Here is a 22131-nt window from a genome sequence, read left to right on the forward strand (position 1 = left end):
AAACAGCCATGTTTTTAATAATTGATACTCTGGCTTGAGCCATTGAGGAAGTTGTGGTGGCCTTGCTGTGGTGTGATTAAAGTGTTTTATGGCTCCTTTTGACTTTCCTATATTTTAGAAATTTTCTGTAATGAGTATGTATTGCTTTCATAATGAAAAACAAAATATTTGTGGATTTGGCTTCCTGGAACGAGCATGCAGGGCTGAGAGCCTATATAGCATTGTGACTAATGCTCTCATGAGCTAAGCACACCTCCCCTCCCTTTAAGCTCCCAGATCCTCCCAGAGAGAAACAAACTGGGCCATCCATTACAGTCAGGATGGAACTGGGGCTGATGCTCTCCTGGGGAAACTCTGCTGTCCCACCCGCGCCCCCCACCCCGGTCTGGGCGAACCCATTTCCCACTTGCTGCCTGTACCCTCCCCTTCGTTGGGTGCCACGTCCCAGAGAATCCCAAGCTCCCCTGGTAAATGCCTGCCCTGGGGGTAGCCAGGATGAGAGGAAGCAAGAGCGAAGTGAAAATTAAATGCACTTTGCCTCTTCACTGCCTCCTGACCTCTGTTCCTCTGAGTGTCCCTGACGTTTCTAGGGCATGATTCCTCTGGGGGCACCAAAGGAATGATGTCAACGTTGTATAAAAGCTGACGGACACGCTAGGCATTCTTCTCACCTGACTCATTTAGACGGGGGAGAGGAGATGACAGAGATGTCCCCGTGCCCCTTGAACCATGAGATGTGGGTCTCCCGGCAACTGTGTGAGCCAGGCATCACCAGAAAACCCCGGCTCTGCAGAGCAATTCAGGGGCCTCGCCTTCTCTCCAATAACTGCTGATGCCTGACACCACTTTTAAACAGGGACAGTAGTAGTTCCGGCTCCAGAGTTTACGGACACAGATAACCACCCTGCTATTAATAGTATTAGTAGTAACAGTAAGGTAGCCGTGAACGTGGCTAAACACCTCCCATTAATCACCTTGGACAACATCCATTCGAAAGATGAGCAAACCGAGGCACACGTGTCTTGGCCCAAAGCCATCCACCTCGGAAGAGATGGAGTCTAGATTCAAATTCAGCAAGGCAATCTCATCGATTCCGCTTTTAAATACTGACATGCCTTGCTCAAAATTGATATGAAAAAGTCATACGATTATAAAGGTGCCTTGCCCTAGAGCCATTTTTTTAAAATCATTCTTTGCGTTCTTACTAAAGTGTACGTGTATGAATCAATGAATGAATGAATAAATGGCACAAACAGGCAGCATTTTCCACCCACGTCTAACCGCAAGAGTCCCGGTCTGCTCACCTCCTGCAGTGTGGCTCCTTTCCAAGTCACTCAACTGAATTTTCTGCTGGGCTTCTTCCAACTGCTTCTGCACTTCTCCCAAATTCTTCTGGACTTGCTCATACTTGCTCTGGAAGAAAGGCCTCGACGTGTCAAACCAGAGCTCAAGAGAGCTTGGGCCTGGCTGTGTCCGCCGTGGTGCCTCCAGAGCCAGACACTGTCTAGCCTCTGCATAGTGCACATTCAAGACACCTCCAAGGCCAAGCCTTAGGAAGACCCCCATGTCCTCCAGGACCTTGAACACGGGAGCCGGTAAGCGAGTGCATCTTGCTTGGGCTTACTGCTCTCACATGCGAGGAGATGCGGAAGGGGGCAGTCCCAACCACTCGCAGCCACCCTGCTCAGCCGCAGCCACACCCCCCTCCTCCCCCCACCGGGGACCCCCTACCTTCAGCTCCTGGGCCTCCCGGAATGCACGTAGCCGCTCTGCCCGCTCACGCTCCAGCACCTGGCAGGCCACGTCCCCTTTGAAGTGCTCATCGGCGAGCTCTGTGGTCAAGTCAGCAATCTGGAATGGGGAGGGTTATAACAGGGTCACCGGTGGGCGCCGCCACCCCTTCTCCCCCCAGCACCCTCCACAGGACCCCCGGGGGCAAATCACCAGTTCTCGGTGTAATGAGGTGGTTAAGAGCATGGATGTCAGAATTTTATTGGTCTTGATGTGTTAGAATTCTTGGTCCAACGCTCACCAGCTGGGTGACTGTGAACCAGGCAGGATACCCACCAGATTCTCAGTTTTCTCCACTTTAGAGGGCAGGGGATGACTTAATAGAATTGTTTTGAGAAGGAGATCAACCGCATAAAGCTTAGCACAGGGCCGCCGCATAGTAAGTGCTCAATTTAAAAAGTTGTTCGAGCAGAAACTCTCCTCACCCATCCTTCCACAAGCCATTTTGCTGGACGGACCGACAGGCTCCCCTCAGTAAGACTCACAGGTGCCCACTACATAGAAATGGCTTCCGCTAGAAAACCTCACTATGGGGGCACCTGGGTGGCTCAGTTGGTTAAGCATCTAGCTTTAATTTAGCTCAGGTCAGGATCCCAGGGTCCTGGGATCAAGTCCCATGGCGGGCTCCCTGCTCAGCGGGGAAGTCTGCTTCTCCCTCTGCCCCTCACCCCACTCTTTTCTCTCTCTCTCTCTCTCAAATACATAAAATTTTTTAGAAAAGAAGGAAAAAAAAAAAAAGAAAACCTCTCTATGGGTTCCTGTGGTATACCTGCCTCTACCAGGAAATAGCCATGTACACCCGGCCCAGTTGTGCGTGTTCCCCACCCGTTTATGCCTGTTGCATTTCTGCTGTAATTACTGATTAGATTAGCTGTGACATACACCTACAAAAATACGACCAGGCAAAGAGCTTCCCTGAAAATTAGGTGGAATGCATTGGAGGAAATGAATACACGTGAGTTGCTTCTTAAAACTCTTAAAATCCTAATTCAAATACACCTATTTTGTCAAATAGTTGCAGGTGCAAAAACTATGGAACAAACACAATGAAAAAATTGGGCTTCTGGAATCCAACTACTTTGCCATTTGCTCTGCTTTAATGACATCAAAAGTGGAAATCACGTAGTCGTGCGTTAGGGGCATGGTTTAAGAAAGGGGAGAAGTGGGTCTGCGGTCCAGTGCTCAGTCTATAGGCTGTGGTCCTACCTCAGAAATACAGCGAGTTAAGGCAGTCTGTTTCGAGGCAAAAATAAAAACACTTATATATATATATATATTTTTTAAAGATTTTATTTATTTATGTGACAGAGAGACAGCCAGCGAGAGAGGAAACACAGCAGGGGAGTGGGAGAGGAAGAAGCAGGCTCCCAGCGGAGGAACCCGATGTGGGACTCGATCCCAGAATGCCAGGATCACGCCCTGAGCTGAAGGCAGACGCTTAACGACTGTGCTACCCAGCACCCCCAAAACACTTACATTTTAATAAAGTCCCACTTACACTGACTTTTTTTTTCCCATCAACGACCAACTACAGACGCCTAATGGGTCAAGGCTTCCGTGCTATTATTGTTCTAACATGCAGCTTTCCAGGTTCAAGGATACGCCAAAGCAAGTGAGGAGAGAAACGGATAGAAGTGGACTGTTTATGACTAAGAGGCTCAGATATGACCTTACGCAGAGGGGTCGTTCGGGAAACGGAGCCTCCCTCCACGGAGGGCAGTGGTCAAGAGACAGGGAAGGAAAAGGGAAAAAAAAAATAGAAGTAAGGTACAGGGTTCAAGTCCAGACACAACAACTAGCATATTACATGACCTTGGACAAATCTTTTCCCCTCTGGGGGTGTGGTCGCCTGAGCTGTAAAATGCACTACAACACGGAATGCCTGTTGTCCTTCTGGTATTTCCATCTGATGCCATAAATGTTGCGCATAAAGGTGTCTAAACACTTCCCTCTCCCATCAGACCCGGTGCACGGCACCGAGAAGCGACTGTGGGGTGTTGTCACAGACGTTAAGTGGTCCTTGCAGCAGAGAATCCCGCTGCCATCCAAAGCTAGTTCCCATCAACACCATCAGCTCACAGGCGGTCTCAAAGTCATTGCTCTGCCCCACGAAGAACGAGGAGAAAGAGCTATACATTTTGACATTAAAAAAAAAAAAAGGCCCCAAGATATAGTGCCAACGGGGCGGGGGGGAGTGAAGTTGCAGAATAGAATGTTTGATATGTTCCCACTTTTGTTTCATTTGTACTTGCACAGAAAAAGTCACTCCCAGACTGTGAATAGGGATTTTTTTTTTCCTAGAAGGGTGGGCTCACAGGGGACTCCCATTTTCTTGTGATGCATTTCTGTACTGTTGATTTTTTAACCAAATCAGAAAAACACAAAACAAAATAAATATCTTTAAAAAATAGACCCCAAAAACAGAGCTACCAAAACAAGGATTGCTGCCCTAGAATGTTCTATGCTGCCCACTTTTCTCCCTTCTCCGGCCCATTGGCTTCCCATCTTGGTGACCACACCAGTGTCGGCTCAGACCAAAATGCACGTTTCAGTTGAAACAGGGGAAAAAGGAGGCTTAGGGGGAGCATTCCAAAGTCACATCGCAAGTGAGTGACAGGGCTGGGACTTGAGCCCGGATGCCTCCTGTCCAAGCAACGGCCGCCATTTCACAAACCAGGGGCTCTCCCAGGGCGTTCCTGGCTGCCTCTGGGATGGGGCTTCCTGTCACTGTTCCTTACCCTGGTATCTTTAACGTGTTCTGGGCAAACATTTTTGCAGTCCCTGGCGATGGTCATTAAAATGTAGAGCCCAGGATTCCCAGAACACCCACACCACCGTAAGCTTCGGTGGGACCCAGGGATCTGAATTTCAACATGCTCCACGGTTCTTCTTAAGAGCAAACAAGTTTAAGAATTACTGCCCTAGAAGTTGCCAGAATCGCTTCCTCATCTTGGCTTCACGCTTGGCTTTCGTTGGGTTAGACTGGCTTACTTACAGGCACAGAGCAGCAATGGTGCTGGGGGAATGATCATTTGCGGTGGGCACTGAATACAGGCTGGAGCAACCCAGGGACGCCCCGGATCATGCCCCTAACCCCCCCGCCCCATCCCCACCATCAGCGTTGATTCCGAACACCAGGAATGTGTTCTCCCTGCCTTAGCCAATTAGTGTGAAATTTAATTTGTGGTAATGAGCCTGAGCAAAGGGAGCACAAAATTAATTTAATGCATTAATTTTGAGTTCTACACACCCCAAGTCTAGAGCCCAAAGGACAATTAATGCTTTCAAATTGGGGACACAACAGATGTTTCTCACAGAGACAAGTAACCCCCGACCCTTCCCTGTCCCCACCAACCCCTCTCCCTTCCTACATTTCAGGGCTCAAGGGCTTTATCCATAGAGGTGAGGGGTAGGCACCACGCCCAGAGCTATTAGGTGAATATAAAATGAAAACCAATTTAACGAGAGGAGAGCCTGGTGGGCAAACCCAGAAGGATCCTTGCAGATTACTCAAGGACCAATTAACTAGAAGTTACTCTGAAAACCTCCCCGGATCCACCACTTAAGCCAAATCATCAGAAACTCTCTTTCTCCTTAGGGACAATGACTCCAAAGTTCTGTCAAAGAGAAGGGGACAGAAATGAATGAATTTGTGGTACATTTCGCACGGAGTGAAATAGAAATATCTATCCCACTCACTGGCATCAACTGCAGTTTGAGAGAAATGGTGGGTAACAAAAAATGTTGATGGACCTTAAATGCTGAACACACATGAGACCCTTTGGGCTGTCACTGTCACTTGTCATTCATTATGTGAGCACCAACTGTGTACCAGGCCCTGCCTTCCAGGATCCACCTGCCAAGCTGGGGACATAAAACCCACGTGTCTTAGCCCAACCTTGTTGTCGGTTCTTATATCCAAGAGCTCTCAAAAGTCCCCGAATGATCTTATCTCTAGAGAACAAGCAGTGGCCTTTCACTGTTTTCCCAGTACGTTCCAATTCAATGAAAAGAATTGGTTCCTCATAAGCCCTTGTAGGAGGAAAAGCTCACAGTCACCAAATGCTGGGCAGAGACATCTTTGTCATTGCCTGTTCACAGAACAGAAAACTGAGGCATTGAGTCATGAAATGATTCGTCCAAGGTCATGGCTGATAGGTCCCACGGGGAGTCTGGCTCGGGCAGCCTGAATCCCGGTCCTGACTCGTAATTACAGTGCCATCCCGTCCCCACATCCGTCATTTGACTCAATCCCCCACCCCCAAGCCCCTGGGGGTCAGCAGTGTACCTGGAGCAGACCCAGAAGGAGTGGGTGGGGGGGGGAGTGAAAGTGCCAGCTGCATGAGCCTCAAAGTCAAGGTCAACTTCAATAGTTAGCTTAATCATCGTTACTACTCCAGAGAGCGCTCACCACGGGCCTGGCCCAAGGTAACCCACAGAACCTTCTGAGCCACATGGAGAGGTAGGTACTGACATCTCCACATTCCGGAGGAGGACCTGAGGCGCCAGGGTGCAGACTGTCACCCGAGGACGCCCAGCCAGCCAGCGGCAGAGCTGGACGTGAATCAGGGCAGCCTGGCCCCAGAGCCTTCAGTCCTAACCACACCGTCGAACTGCCTCTTGGGGGCTCAAAGAATGTATAATAATGAATGGGCGCCAAGGAGGAAAGGAGAGACCCACAGCCTCTGGCGTGTCTGTGGGAACGGGCCACGGGGCCACGCTGGGAGAAATGTCATGCCTCAGAGCGGGACACATGGGGGGTGACACATCACCGACTAGCCTTGGGGGGAGAGGGGCTACCATGAGCTTTGAAAGGGGTCTTCAAAGTGCTATAGTACCCGCCCCCCGCATACAGAGGAAATAATCCCTTGGATGCTGCCCCCTGCATATCCCATCTTGAACATGTGTTTTGGTCCAGCCCCCACCTTCAGGATGGTGTTCAAACCTCTACCAAGATTCTCCCAGCTCCTGTGACGTGGGCCAGTGTCAGGCACAGACCCCACTCCACAACCTCCCCCCTCCCTGCACACGTGAGACCCTCCAACCACTAGGACTGCAGGGGCCAGCCCAGGTCCCACCCTCTGCCTCCGGTCTTGCTGTGCCCTCCACCTGGAATGCCCCCCCATCTTGTCCCCTGGCCAGCTCTGGCCCAGCGGAGGGAGGAGCCACTCCCTGACCCGATTCCAGTCCGAGGAACTACTCCTCCTCCCTCGCTGCCTGTTCGGAGTCAGCCGGACCCAGGGTCAAAGCCCAGCTGTGTGATCCTGGACAAACCCCTGCCCCTCTCTGGTCTTCACTGTCCCCACCTAGAACACAGGGATACTAATCACATGTGTCACTGCACCCACCACAGACACATGGCTCATTAAATATGACTTTAATTGCTCAATTCAACCTTATTTCATTCCTTCATTCCGTCGGCATTGACTGCTTTGAGGGCCATAGAAAGCGCTGAGATGTAATCCCATATACATTAGCGGCGGTGGTGATGTGAGAAGACGTGCTGTGTATGGGACAGTGTAATCATTACTTCACACGCATCCCCCACACCACCCTACGAAGACGAATATGGAGCCATTGCTGTCACCATGCTGCTGATAATGACACAAAAGCTCAGGCAATGGAAGGACTGGCCCACGGTCCCGTGGCAGGGAGGGCCCAAAGCCAGCCGCCCTCCTCCACCCTCTGCCCCTGGACCATACACACCAGGTCAGGTCAGCCTAGCCAGCACTGAACTCATCCAAGTCCCCAGCTTTTTCATCTGTAGCAGGGTAGGTAGAGAAGACATGATGGCCCCGTTTTTATATGGAGAAACTGAGGCACGCAGAATACTCCCTCTGTGCACTCCTCTGTGGGGCCTTAGCTAAGCCCACGGTGGTCATCCGGGATGAGGCCCACACTTTGGCCAGAGAACCTACCTGCAGCCAGCTTTCTGCGGGAAGGACACTCTCCCCAGCATGTTCCAGCAGCTAAGTCTCCAGAGACCCTAATATCCCGAGATAGAGAGGCACACAGGCTGTCTCACTCTCCTGGGGGTTATGGAGCTGCCATAGCCAGTCCCCAGAGCGCTAGGAGTCAGAGCTTGGTATACGGTCTAGACTCACTCACCACTTGACCACATGACCCCTGGCAAGTCACTTCCCTTCCCTCCTAGAGATAAGCTCCTGCTGGCCACGTCCATGACTAGCCAAGGCCAAACCCCCCAGCTCTTTGCGAATACACTTTCCCACCTTAACCGTAGCCTGGTGTATCCTAGTGGATTCTCTCTCGGCCATTCCTTACCAAAAAGCAAAACTTCTCAAGCTAACGAGACCAGACATCCGGAGTGCACGGACCTGTCTTTTGCTATAAATAAAGTCTTCGGGAAAACCCAGAAGATACTCCAGAGAGGGGAAAAATAGCCATCCCATTCTCATTTTTCTCCATGTGCTCCCACAGCCTTATAGGAAATCCCTATAAGAGAGACCTGCTTTCCGGTGAAAATAAAAAACCCCACTTTGCATCCAGGCAGATTTTGCACGCTTGAAGAATATTTAAAGCCAGCTTCCTAGGCGTCTCGTCTCCTCTTGTGCTCCTTCGCAAATGAAGCACTTAAATCATTCTGCAATAATGTTGTCTTTTTAATAAGCCTAGTCAAACGGAGTTTCCAATGATAAGGCACAACGTGTTTTAGCAACATTTCTATCAATCGTTTCCCCCCTCCTAACGAGACAAGCGGGTGGGGCGCAGAGGCCGTGACCGGGGCCAGGGGTGTCTTCGTGATACATGGCCCGAAAGAGTGTCTGCCTCCCAACCGTCAACAGAAACTCTCCTAAGAAAGCAGAACCGCATGAAAGGAGACACCTTCTCCCTGTTCCTTAAAGTGCGGTCCCCGGACCAGCAGCTTCCACATCACCTGACAGCTCATCCAACTGACTCAGAAACTCTGGGGCTGGGGAGCAGCAGGCTATATCCTACCACATCCTTCAGGGGATTGGGACACACTTTTGAGGACGAGAACCACTGCTCTCACATGGCATGACTCTGCGTCGGGTTCACCTCGGGGCTCGTTAAAAAGAAGCAGTGAAGGACGCCCCCTCCCTCAGGATTCCCTCCTGGGTCAAATCCTCGGGAGATGGGATGGGGAAGCTACAAGGTACACAGCTCCCCCCAGGTGATTCGGATGCTCTGTAAAGTATGAAAGCAACCAGTTTTAAAAAAAAAAATCAAAGTAGCTTTTTGGTGGGAGGAAAAGAAATAAAGACCTTTCTTCAAAGAAAATCTTACTTGGGCCCCAGTATGCTACATTTCACCAAATCTCAGCTGCCTCTGATGATAAAATGCACCATTATGGAACACAAGAAAAGAAAGTGCTGCCAAATTTTAGTGTAAGATGCCTGTGGTTGTCAAGATGCATCACAATTACAGAGGCGCAGAAAGGTGGAAAATAATGTGCATCTGGGAATCGATAAAATGCAGAATGAAACCAAAGAAGTGTATCTATTGCCATTGACATAGGTTTGGGAGTTCTGGAGTCCTTTGACCTTTTCTTAGTGCTTTGGCAGGTCTGAAGAGACTCAAGACTTCAGAAAATAAATCTTCCAATTACTCCATCCAAAAATGCAAGCCACAGAGCAGAGGGAGAGATCTGTGCCACGTATATCCAACAACTGAACTTATAGCCACGGTATATAAAGAGTTGCTACAAATCAATAAGAAAAGCAGTAGGAAATGGCCAAAAGGCTTGAAAGACCACTTCGCCAAAGAGGATACCAAATAGCCAAACACATGTGAAAAGGCACAATTTGAAATCACCAGGTGAGATTACTGCACGCCCAATAAAATCGCTAAATGAGAAGGACGATACTACGTGCTGGTGAGGGTGTGGAGCAACTGGAATGTCACCCACTGCCGTGGGAGGGTAAACTGATACATACGATTGAGCAAACTGTTTGTATCCATTAAAACCCAATACAGAAAGTACTTGAGACCTAGCGATTCCATTCAAGTGCACTCCTAACAGAACGTGTATCGTAGGTGCCCCAAAAGACATGGAGGAAGAATGTTCACAGCCGGTTTAGCCATGACAGTTCAAAGCCGGAAACAACCAAATGTTCCTTTAGAGTAGAATGGATCATAGTGGTCTGTACACATGCTGGCATACTACACAGCTGTGACAATGAACAAGCCACAACCACCCACAACAGGGACGATTGTCACAGTGTCACATGAAAGAAACCACACAAATAGGGACACACAGGTGATTGCATCTAGGAAAAGTTCAAAAATAGGAAAAAAAAAACCCCACCCAATCTATATTCCTAAACGTCTGTGTAGTGGTTACCCTTGGAGGGCAGTGACTGAAAGGGCCATGAAAGGAGGTTTGGAAGGAGCTGGGAATGTTCTGTGTCTCCATATGCATGGTGATTGCTTTGATGTGTTCAATTAATGACAATTCATTGAGCTGTATACTTACGAGGCGTGCGTTTTTTTTGGATGTTGGACCTAAATATAAAGTTTAAAAAGAAGGAAGAGGAGGGGGTGGGGCGAGAGCCCAGGGTAGGAGGAGGAAGGAACCATAACACTCAGTCCACCTGAATGTGCTTCCTTGAATAAAGCTCTGCTTTGCCTCCTAGTTGAATTTTTTAGGGAATTGACGTCATGCCCTTGGCTTGCAGTTCAAGACTGTGTCCACAAAAGCTCTCCTGCAGATCCCCTCTTCTATTTACTATACGCACATGACTGAGGTTGTACTTTGCCAGGTAACTTAGTGCCCCTTTTCATGTGGACTCATGGAAGAAACTTCTCGGATAGCTCAATACCAGGGAAAATTGGTACTATCTTAGGCAACAGGTGTGTGTGTGCACACATGCATGCGTGTGTGCCTGTGTTTAACCTGGGGACAACATGTCTTTAGAATACCTTGCTTCCCTCTTTGCTTTGGTTGCTAGGAAGCTCAGTGTTAACATTTCAGTTCACCTTTCATGGCTCCATTCACCCATCTGGTGTCTTTTCTGCACGGGGGGCTGGGCCACCGTGATGCGCAAAGACACACCCCTGACCTTAGGGCCTCAACGTCTGGCTGGGACACAGGCAGACGGGGGTTAGGACAAGAGGGGGTTAGGACACACCCATCGGTGCAGTGACAGGAAGCACAAGGCCCAGGGATAGCTCATCACAGGGGCCCAACCCATCCTCAACAAAGTTAAGGGTTCCAAAGGGTTAACAAAGGCTTCCTGGAAGAAGTACCACAGAACTGGGTGAAAAGGGATGACCAGGCGTTAACCAGGTGAGGAGGATGGAAGGCACAGCCCACGAAAAGTCTGGGAAGTGAGAGCGAGTCTAAGGCTCACGGTAAATTTCTGTTTCCTACGTCTTCCTCTGGTCTGATATGCTCTTCCACTCTTATTTCCCTTTGCTCTGACTTTCTTAGCTTTTAAATTTTATCTTATTTTTGCCAGGCCCTGTACATCTTTCCGTAACCATGTACAATACAGAGACACGAAGAACCTGAGTAGAATATTCTGTGGGTGCTGACACTGTGAATGCTTGTTCAGGTCTCAGAAGCCCGGCCCCTCCCTTCCTTCGCCCAGGGCTGGGCAAGCTGCAGCTTTAGATGCTGATGCTGTTCCCCTCATCACTCTCTCCAGGCTCCCTGGCAGCTGAGGCACCCCAAGCCCCCAAGTCCGACTTGACAGTTTATGATGAATTACTGTATCAAATGTCAGTTTCTACAGGGAAGTCACCGATATTCCCAACCCACGCACAGCTCTCTGATTTCTTGCTTCTGCTGTTCCACCATTGCTACTTCCTGCAAGAGAGGTCAGGCTGCACGCACTCTAGAGCCTTGAATGAGACTAGGGGGGTGGGGGGTACTTGTGTGTCTTTTCCTCTCCTCCTTACAGTATTTTCCCCAAGGGGGCATAGACCCGTGGTACAGCCTTTCCGCCCAGCCTCACCTAACTCTATGTGCTGTGACTGTCCCTTCCAGGAGTCCCTGCCTCTTCCTTGCCCGTGGGAGTCACACAGAGAACCTCTGGTGGGGAGAGTGGACACAATTATAAGGAGAATGAGAGGGGGTGGAAAAGAGATAGCTCCCACCCCAAACTTCATTCCATGTCCCCACATGAGACAGCCAGGCTCAGCTTGAGCTGTCCACAGAGGAAGGAGAATGTGTTCTGTTGGCTTGATCATGAACCCAATTATAGCCACCACTATCCACATACAAAATCAAGCAATATTACTGGTATTAGTAGCATTATGGGCTCACAATAGTAGCATTATGGGCTCACTGGAGCCAAAGCTCCAGTTTGGCTTGAAACTGACAAATATTATCCCATGTTGCCTCAGGACCTTTGCACTCGCCACTTCCACTCTTTTCCTCAGATTTGCACACAGATGGCGACGCCAAATGATTCACCACGAGACTCAGACATTTCAATCCATGGAAGCCTTCCTGAACCACTTAGGCAAAAAAATAGCCCCTGCCCCCACCCCCACTGTCAACTCCCTCTGTTTAATATCCACAGCACTTGACCATTCAAAAGTAGTTTGCTTGTTTATTTACTTGTGGTCTGTCTCCCTCGATTGGCCTGGGGACCTGGTGGGGACAGGGATTTTGCCTTCTCCCTAGCTGCATCCGAGGTAGCCAGTTGAATGCCTGGTACATGGGAGGTGCTCATCCGTATTCGCTGAGTGTGTGAATAACTGGGCTTCCTTTGAGCTTCAGCAGGACCCTGTGAGCTACCCAGGGCTCCAACTGACAGCTGGGACTAAGGATGAGATGGGCAAAGCACTCACCCTGGGCACAAAATTCCAGGGAGTGCCAAGGCACTCAGAAACCAAGATAAATGACATTCTAATGCAATATTTAAGAAAGTCAAAATTAATGCCAAAAATCCATGATGAATAAAACATCAAAAATTTAAATGAGGACAGGATCCCACTGTGCCGACTGCCTTACTTGCCTCACCTTAATCCCGGCCCACTAGTCCTGCATTTATTTGAAATTTCGGTATTTGGCTCATCACGGATTTTTTTTGCATCAATTTACATTTTAAAAGATCCTGCACTGAAATATGATTTATCTTGCTGAGTTTTTGGCACCCCTTTAAATTTCATGCCCTATGCAACTGACTTACTAAAGTCCCAGCCCTGAAAAACTAAGGGGAACAGCAAGTTTCCATGAACAGTTCTTCCTTGATCTACCCACAGTTTCCCAACCACGTTATACTCTATGAATTTGTTTAGGAATTTGGAACTTGCAGTAGTTCCCTTGGGGGCAGGGACCGCCTGACTCCCGTCCTCATCCCCAGCCTGTGAACTCAACACCCAACGATGGACGGAATACGTTAGCAAGGCACTCATACTCCAGCCCCTCCGGCCCCGATGTAATTTCCAATCACATGGCCCTTTCCACCCCCCAGAGGTGACCACCACCCTGAATTTGGTGTTATGATTCCCATGAAATATCTTCACACCGTAACCATATGGCAGATGCCTCACTTCATAGACAGTATTGTCCAGCATACGTAAAAATGTACAATTCATATTTTAAGGAATTTTTTATAACTTAAATCATTTTTCTTCAGTGTTATGTTTTCGAGGGTAATCCATGTAGATTCATGTATCTCTAGTTGGAGAGTCAGGACATGTTTTCTATAAAGAGCCAGACAGTAAATATTTTTAGTCTTTGCAGATCATAGAGTCTCTGTGACAACTACTCAGCTCTGCCACGGTAGCAGGAAAGCCACCAGAGACGACACATGAATGAGTGGTTGTGGCTGTGTGCCAATAAAACTTTATTTACAACAACAACAACAAAAACAGGTGGCCAGTGGCGCTTGGCCTATGGGCCATAGTGTTCCTGCCTCCTTATTCGTTTTTACTTTTGGCAACTCAATTTTTAATCTAACAAAATGTGTTCATCTGTTCTCTTATTGATAGACTCCAACGTGGGTGTTTATAATTTTTCCATATGACAAGGCCACTTCTATATGTCTTCTCGTCTTTTCTTATGTAAGTGAGACAGATTTTCTAGCATATATACCCAAAAGGGAATTGCTGGAGCACAGCGTACAGACAAGACCAACGTTCAGAGACAAGGTTAAGTTGTTCAGGAGCGAAGAGATCAATTTACGCTCCCATGCAGCCTGTGAATTCCTGCTTCTGGACAGCCTTGCCCACACATGGCTACCTCAGACTTGGATTCTGCCGATTGGTACTTACTGTGGTGTTAATTTGCATTTCCTGATTGCTAGTTAAGCTGAGCATTTTTCATGAGTCTCCTGGCCATTTGAATTCCTGGACATTGGAACCCTTGAAACAAGAGTTCCCGTCTTGGGACCTGCCGATTCCTCTTTTTGCCCATTTTTTTTTCCTACTGGAGTGTTTTTTTTTACATGTCCAGATACACTTTGCCAGTTCTATGTGTTGCAAATTTCATGGCCCAGTATGTGGTGTATCTTCATTCTATGCTTTGATAAACAGAAGTTGATTACTTTAATATAGTCAAATTTATCCATTTTTTTCCCCTCGTGATTTGTGTTTTTGTGGCTTATGTTAGAAATTCTTCCCTTTGGAGTCAGATGATGTGGATTGGAATCTCAGTGCTACACATGCTAGTTGTGTGTCCTTGGGAAGAGAACTAATATCCCAGAGCCTCACTCCTCCTCTGCAAAATGGGGATGAGGACAGCATGCCCCCACAGGGTTATTTTGAGGAGGCTTGTAAAGCACATCATCACCTCCCCTGTCGACACACCTCACCCCATTCAGGGACCCCACACAGGACGGAAAGGGTACCTTGCTCTCTAGCAGGTCTGCGTTCTGCCGGAGTTCACTGCGTGACTTCTCCGATCTTTCTAGCTTCTGTCTCAGCATCGTAAGCTCCTCCTACAAAGCAAACACCTTAACAGAAGCCGTCCTGGACCAGAGACAGTAGTTCCACGCGGGGTAAGAGTGGCTGGGGAATAGAGTGAGTGATTCTGCCAGCCCATCTGTGATTATGCCCAGATGCTAAGTTCCTACACCCCTACACCGGGCTTTCCCCCCCCTCCATTTCTGAATATCCACATCCCAGTCTAGGGGCTGAATGCAAATCCTTAGAATGAGCCCATTGCTTGACCCAAGACTGGGGATGCCTGGGTGAGATGGTGTGCTTGACCCTTCACCCTCCCCGAGACCGCTATCCTGCCAATGGCTCAGCCTTACACTTGCAGAACCACCATCAGGAGCAGCCCCAATGCCCACCCACAGCAAACTCTGGGATGAACCACGGACTGCACACAGAAAGGAGTACTGGGCTGTCATGGAGAGAGAACTGGGAAGACTTCTGTGAAACTGGACATGGCATGACTCCCAAAATACATTTCCAAGTGCAAAATACTAGTGGCAGAAAAATATAAACAGTGTGCTATCTTTGGTGTACGAGAGAAAGGAACTCCGTGTGCGTGTGCGAATTGGCTAACTTTGCAAGAATAAACAACAGCAAAGATAAACCAGAAACCAATTGAAATGGTTTCTTATAGAAGATGGGCGCTACTGGGGCAGAAGCAACAGCAAGGGGAGTGTTTTCTGAGAGGCAAAGAGATCAAGGACTCAAGGATTCCACCATGAGTCTCTCTGGGATGGACCGTAAGTGTTCACGTGCCCCTGGGTAGTAATGGGGTATCTGCCTAGCACCCACAAGCCAAGAGTGTAGCTGGACACAGGAGGGAGGGTGGTCTGTGTCCTTGTTGATGGCAGCAGAGGGATCTCTGGAAGGGGGCAGCAAGGGCTGCGGGGCAGAGCATTTCTAGATCTAGAATCTGCAGGGTGGGGCACTGGGTCTGGACGTAAGCACTGACATGGGGGTGAGAAAAGGGAGCAGCCACCCCGCACCCTGCCTGCCACCTGGACTGACCTCCTTGGCATGGAGCTGCTCGTCCCCGATGGTGGTGCTCAGCAGGGGCCGGAGGGAACCGAGGAGCTGCCACCACGACCAGTCCTTGACCGCCAGGAACGCAGCCATGTTCTTCTGGATGCACTGTGCGGCCAGTTGGCGAATCTGCAGGGAAAAGAGACCAGAACCTCGAGGGGCCCTTCCCAACCCGGGGAATGTGAAGGAAAGAGAGCAAAGGGGGCGGTGGCGAAAGGGATGGAAAAAGAGGGTTCATAGCTAATGGAAGAGATCGGCTAACTTAAAAATTAAAAAAGCTTCTTTTCGGGGGCCTGGGTGGCTGAGTCCATTAGGTCTCTGCCTTCAGCTCAGGTTGGGGTTCTGGGGTCCTGGGATCCAGTCCCATGTCAGGCTCCCTGCTGAGTGGGGGATCTGTGTCTCCCTCTGCCCATCCCCCTGCTTGCACTCTCACTCTCCTCTCTCATAAATAAATAAATAATCTTTTAAAAACAAGCTTCTTTTCAACGGTGTTGTAATAGCACTGTATAGTGACAGGTGGTAATTGCACTTGTGACAACCCAGCGTAATGTATAGACTTCAATCACTATGTTGTGTGCCTGAAACTAATGTAACACTGGGTGTGAACTCGACTAAAAAAAAGTAAATAAATAAAAAATGTTAAAGTTACAAAAAAAAATTTTTTTTGAAAGCCCCTTTTCTTTGAGTCGGGCTCTGGGCATCAGACATTACACCCCAATTTAATCTTGCATGACCTAAGAAGAGGAAGAGAAGTTGAAAATATGACATAACAGGATCACAATCTTGTGCGGGGCTTAGATTCAAAAGCCACCGTGAAAGGCAAATCCTTGAACATCCCTGAAATTGCCCTCAAGATACAATGGCCATGATTATGTCACGAGTTGATATTTAGGGGCTAGGTTTAAAGTGAGTTTAAACACGGATTCCATGTTTCTGAAACCCGAGTGTGCATCACAAGCACGGGGAGAGCTTGTTAAAGCACAGATGCTGGGCTCCACCCCCAGAGGGTCTGATTCAGTAAATCAGGGCAGGGCCCGAGAATTTGCACGGTTAACAGATGCCCCGTTGACATGGATGCTGTTGGCCTGGGGACCACCCCTAGAGGACCACCGGCCACATTCATTCGTGTCTCAGGTGGGAACCATGCTGACTACCAAACCAGAAGACCCGTCCCCGTCATCACCATCACGACAGCCAATGCTTGTCCAGCTGGTACAGCTCTCCCTGCAGGCCAGGCAGCACGCTGAGCATCTTACAAACTAAGCTCCGTTCTCACCACAGCCCCAGGAATGCAGGCGTTACTGTCATTTCCACTTTACGGGTGGGGAAACTGAGGCACAGAGGGCCCCCCCCCCGGTCACATGCTCAGCACCACACCGCTGCCCGATGGTGGGGCTGGGATTTGCACCCCTGCAGCCAGGGTGCAGACAGAATCTGGGGTCTTTATTCATCTCCACTCCGAATCTTTCTAAGGGCAGAAGCTACCGGAGAGCAGTGGGCCAGTGGAGTTGCCCACGAAATTTTAAATATTAATGTTCTTGCCTTTGCCTGCTTCTGCCAAGTGTATATACTTGAATTTACAGATTCCCATAAACTGGAGGCTCAGGTAATGAGACTGGGAGCTAGCCGTAGTACTTAATATTGAGGATACGAAGGGAAGAGCAGCTAGCATCTTGATGGCACGCACCATGCTAAGCGTTCATGACCCCATTTCACCTTGACCCAGCTGCTAAGCGGCGGAAGCGAGATTCGAGCATAGCTCTTGTCTGTCTCCAGAGCTGTGCTGCCTTTTCTCTGTGGTTCAAGTTACAGAGAGGAAATTCAGTCTCCAAAAGTCTCCGATGATAGTGGCCCAGGGTGGCTCAGGACTGCGGACTCCGAACTGGCCCTTTGGTCCCCAAAGCCTCAGTGGCCAGGTCCTGCCGTGTCCTGCCTGCTGGCCCATGAAAGCCAAGTTCTCCAGAGATGGGGAAGGTGGAAACCATAACCAACCGAGCGGGGCTCGGACCACCCCATGAAAATCGAGATCAAGCGTGACATCGCTGCTAATTTGTTGTCAACGTCCTAGAAACAATCATAACATCTTGCAAAGTGTCGCTTTGAAGTCCTGCCATTCCGGGTGAGCTCGTGGGCCAGCAGCACTGACACCGTCATGGGAGACCTGCAGAGCCCTGTGCTCAGCCCAGACCCACCAGATCTGAAACCGCATGTTAATACCCCGCAGGGTTTCATGCGTGAGCGCGGGTGTGAGAAGCGCGGGATCGCAGCCCCCAGATCAGCTCGGATGCTGCTTTGCCAGGACCTCGCGCCTCTGCAGGGCTGACGAGGCGCGCTGGCTGCCATACCTTCAGCTTCCTGAATTCCTGCCGAGACAGAAAGCCCTTACAAGCCGCCTGGAATAAAAGGATCCTGTGAGACGCCAGCTTCTCCCGCTGTCTCTCAAGCCTAGAGACCACGCCTGCCTTGAGGAAAACCTGGAAGGAGAGAAGGTGGCAGGTGACTCCTCTTGAGCTGAATCTGGAGTGTGAGGCGGTTTCCACTGAGAAGCCAGTTTCCTCGCCGCCACCCGAGATATTCTGTTAGCAGGTGCCCATGACCAAGGGTCTCCATGATCAAAACATCTTGTCTCTTGGTGGCTCCTCTTTCCCTTCCTCTCGTCCCTGGATGCTCAGAGCGTGGCCTCCATGAGTGGCATTGTCACCTCCAAGGAGCTTGTTAGACATGCAGAATCTGGGACCCCGCCCCAGACCGGCTGCATCAGAGCAACATTTTAACAGGATCCTCAGGGCACCCAGGCACGCAGATGCCCAGGCTTCGCCCCAGGAAGGTGGAATCCACGGGTTCAGGGAGAAGCCTGGGAATGTGCATTCTTTCCGGTAAGCGCCGCCGGCCATCTGAGAGAAGCAGTGCCCTTGAAATCCCCTTATAAGGAGGGACAGAGAATGCTGGGCAGACTGAGGGCAGCCCTTCGTGGCCAGAAGAGGAGGGGGCCGGTCTGGTGCTACCCACAGAGGGTGCTCAGGCATCTAACGGAAAATCAGCGGGGCGCCCACGATTTCCAGGCCTCCGCTCATCAATAACGGATGGAGATCCCCTCTGCAGCAAAGTGATCAATGCCTCCTCGCCACCCCACAGGGCCCCACAGACTATAGGGCGCCCAGAAGGGTTTTCAGACAACCTGACGCTTTGGGGCCAGGCCGGCTCCGGCCAGCGTGGCAGGGCAGCCACAGCCCCCCCCAAACCTCCCAGCAGCAAAGCAAAGATGCTCTAAGGGCCGGGGAGCTGAGTCGGTGATAGGAGCATGGGGTCACTTCTCAGATGCCCATCTGCTGCTAATTTCTACGACCAGCCCGGCGTGTTTCTTTGCCAGCTGTGACTAATCACCCCCAGAGATGCTCAGTGTCTCCAGGGGCACTGGATCCATCAGTGACTTTGTCTTAATCAGTGATATTATCAAGCAATCGGGCACATTATCTATCAATGTCGTGGATCGGAACCAACCACTCGAGATACGCAGGGAAAGTATTTCACGTGCATCAACCTATATGGTAGTTATGGCGATCCCCCCATTTCACAGAAGGAGAAACTAAGGCTAAAAATGGCATCCTCCCCCCCATCCCACACCAGGACCCTCCACCAGCAAGTGGCAACAGCAGGAATATCTCCCTCCGTCTGACTCCGGAACAGACTACAGTTACCACTGAATGTAATTAACATTTGCATGGCATCTAGGTTTTTCAAAGCTCTTCCTCCTATGTCCCATTTTAATACAGAGCAACCTTCTCTTGGCCCAGGGAGATTATGTAACTGACTTCAGTTCACGCAGCTGACGAGCCACAAAGCCAAGCACCCCATTCTCATTGTCAATGGGAAGCTTCATGTCCTCCTTCGCTACGATACAAATGTCTGAAGTTTGGGCTTGAATTGCAATTTGATTCCAGGTGGAACAAAGGGTCTCCGTCGATTGGCCATTCCCCTAACCTGTCTGCGGTAACGGAGACCACTCTGCCTATCGCACAGCGAACACTTCTCCGATGGGAAAATGAGAATTTGCACGCCCAATCAGTGCGAACTCTGTCTTGCAACCTTCCCTGGCCTTACGGAACACTTCCTATCAGCCAGAGCCACTGAGACAATTAGCGTCATTGAAATAAAGACACGATTGACTCATTACCTATCAGATTGCCTCAATAATGACTGTATTAATTTCACAAGCTAGCGAGTCCCAAAAGCTGCTATAAAAAAAAAATCAATGATCAAAATGATGACAGCTCTAGTTCGTATATTACAAAAGGCGGCGGGTGCCGCCAAAACCACTATTGATCAAGTATGAAGCTTTCATTAAAAAGATAATTGGAAACGACCATACACAGAACGGGAATAAGTCATCGGTTGTGCGGAATCTTATCTTGATTTTTTTTTTTCCTTTAAACAGCAGCTTGCCAACCACAAGGCACATGGGTCTCCACCTTTTTCATAAATATCATGGCCCTCAGCATAGGACTTGATAAGGCCCCAGGGGCTGAGAATCACAACGAAACATCTAAATTAGTTGCTTTCCGTGGGTCCAGTGGCTTATTGGACCCAAGCAGAGTGCAACATTCCAACAGCCCCACATTTAAGGAATCTATGCGGGCCACTGCTCAGGGAAGTTGTTTTTCCTCTAAAAATGCTGAAGGCCACGGTTTAAAAAATCTGACATGACAATAGCTCCCATGTCTGGGACCGCTGAGGAATTAGCTCCTGTTCTAGTCATTTTTCAGATTAGAAGAGAGTCATTCTTTAAACATTACAATGTTAGCTTATTTGATTAACGTCTTGCCCCACTGACAAATGCATTCCCCAAGGAAATGACAACGGACTGATTCCCACAGCCCACTTGGGGGGTAGGAAGTTGTGGCTCCGTTTTACAGATGAGGGAACAGATGCTCAGAGGCCAAATCCCACTCACTCCGGATTCACACAGCTAGAAAAGGGTAGAGGCGGGGTATGGACCAGACCTACCTGTTCTTTCCTCCTCTTCATGACCTTCCCACCTCGGAAGTGTCTGATCCTGCCATGCCTAAGACATTCATGTCCCCTGAAAGATCACAGGCTAGCCTGGCTTCCAAAGGACATACTGACCTTAATTTCCTCCCGACTGTTTCTTAATGAATACCAAGTATTACTCGAGAACAACCTCTTTTTTGGTTATAGGGATGTTTTGGCTTCTAGATTTCTTGCCCTCGCCATGGGAAAATGTGTATGAAGACTTCTCCTCTGTTTTCTTCCTTGCTCTACAATAGTCGCTGAGATGATAGAGACGGACTTTTATACTCATGAAAAAAACCAAGTAATTATCCAGACCACTGGTTCTCAAACTTGAACATGTGCTGGTATCCCCTAGAGGGCTGGTTACAACCCAGACTTCTGGGTCCCACCCCACTCCCCAGAGTTTCAGATTCACTAGGTTTGGGGTGGGGGCAACTGAGCATTGATGTTTCTAACAAGCTCTTGGGGGGACCCTGCTGTGGTGGCCAGTCCAGGGACCGTCTTTTGAGAACTGCTGGTCCACAGGGATGACGTTCTTGGAGCTGAGGAGCAAATGCTCTGATTCTGGGCCATAAAGACCCGTTTTCAGGTAAAGACTATGTGATACATTTCCACTAATAAATAACAGAATTCCAGCGTGTTGAAAAGACCCTGGATTGAGGGTGATACCGGTTTTCATGGGAGCTGTAAGTTACATACTCCTAGCTAACCGGAAGGCCTTGAAAAGGGGCTTACTTCCCAGAGGCACAGTAAAGAAGGGATTTACTAATTATCGCATAGGAAGTTTCGAGAGGAAAGAGGAACAATATATGAAATGCTTGGCATAGCTCCTGGCCATGGGCAGAAGCCCAGGAACCCACAGGTTTGTTCCCTCTTCTGGAAAGGTCTGCAAAAGTCCAGTTGCTGTCAACTCCTATCGGGATAAATCAGACTGAGGCCACAGTAGACCACAGCTCCTGCCACACGTTTTAGGAGGAGCAAGAGGCCTGTGGGGAAAGGCTTATGTGTCTATGGGCAAGGACTGAATGAAAGACTGTGAGCTCTCCAGGGAAGTGGATGTGATGAGACAGGCTGCTCAGGGTTCCAGGAATGATGAATGGCCAGTGATGCCAGCATGGTGGGCTGCTGGAGACCAGGGTCCTTCCCCCAGACCGTCGCATGGCAGCTGGTGGTGGAGGTGATTGACAAAGGTTTACGGGTTGGTGTTAGTCGGTCAGGAGATGAGTGGGGAAGTGAAGGGAGCAATTTTTCCTTTGGTCTACTCTCTCTCTCCAGTTTCTATTTCTGAACTTTGACCCTTTTCCCCTGCCTACTACGTGACCCTTGAGTTTACAATCTCCGTACCCCACTTGCCAAACTAGAATCCATGGAACGCGAGTTCTGGCAGTTGGTAAGTGGTCTTCCACAAAGACA

At 49.4% G+C, this 22131-nt stretch overlaps 1 protein-coding gene across 1 annotated transcript in view; it reads right to left on the reverse strand.

The window, feature by feature from the left end:
• MYO18B (myosin XVIIIB) overlaps window positions 1–22131 on the reverse strand; it is a 246829-nt gene that overhangs the window by 139073 nt on the left and 85625 nt on the right. Inside the window, exons 22-26 of the mRNA XM_034638624.1 lie at window positions 18033–18161; window positions 15673–15816; window positions 14574–14663; window positions 1732–1851; window positions 1305–1413 (exon numbers count right to left, since the gene is read on the reverse strand). Coding sequence (XP_034494515.1) covers window positions 1305–1413; window positions 1732–1851; window positions 14574–14663; window positions 15673–15816; window positions 18033–18161 — 592 coding nt within the window. The remainder of the gene's footprint in view (window positions 1–1304; window positions 1414–1731; window positions 1852–14573; window positions 14664–15672; window positions 15817–18032; window positions 18162–22131) is intronic.

The sequence above is a fragment of the Ailuropoda melanoleuca genome, chromosome 12 (assembly GCF_002007445.2).
Source record: "Ailuropoda melanoleuca isolate Jingjing chromosome 12, ASM200744v2, whole genome shotgun sequence".
Taxonomy (NCBI): Eukaryota; Metazoa; Chordata; class Mammalia; order Carnivora; family Ursidae; genus Ailuropoda; species Ailuropoda melanoleuca.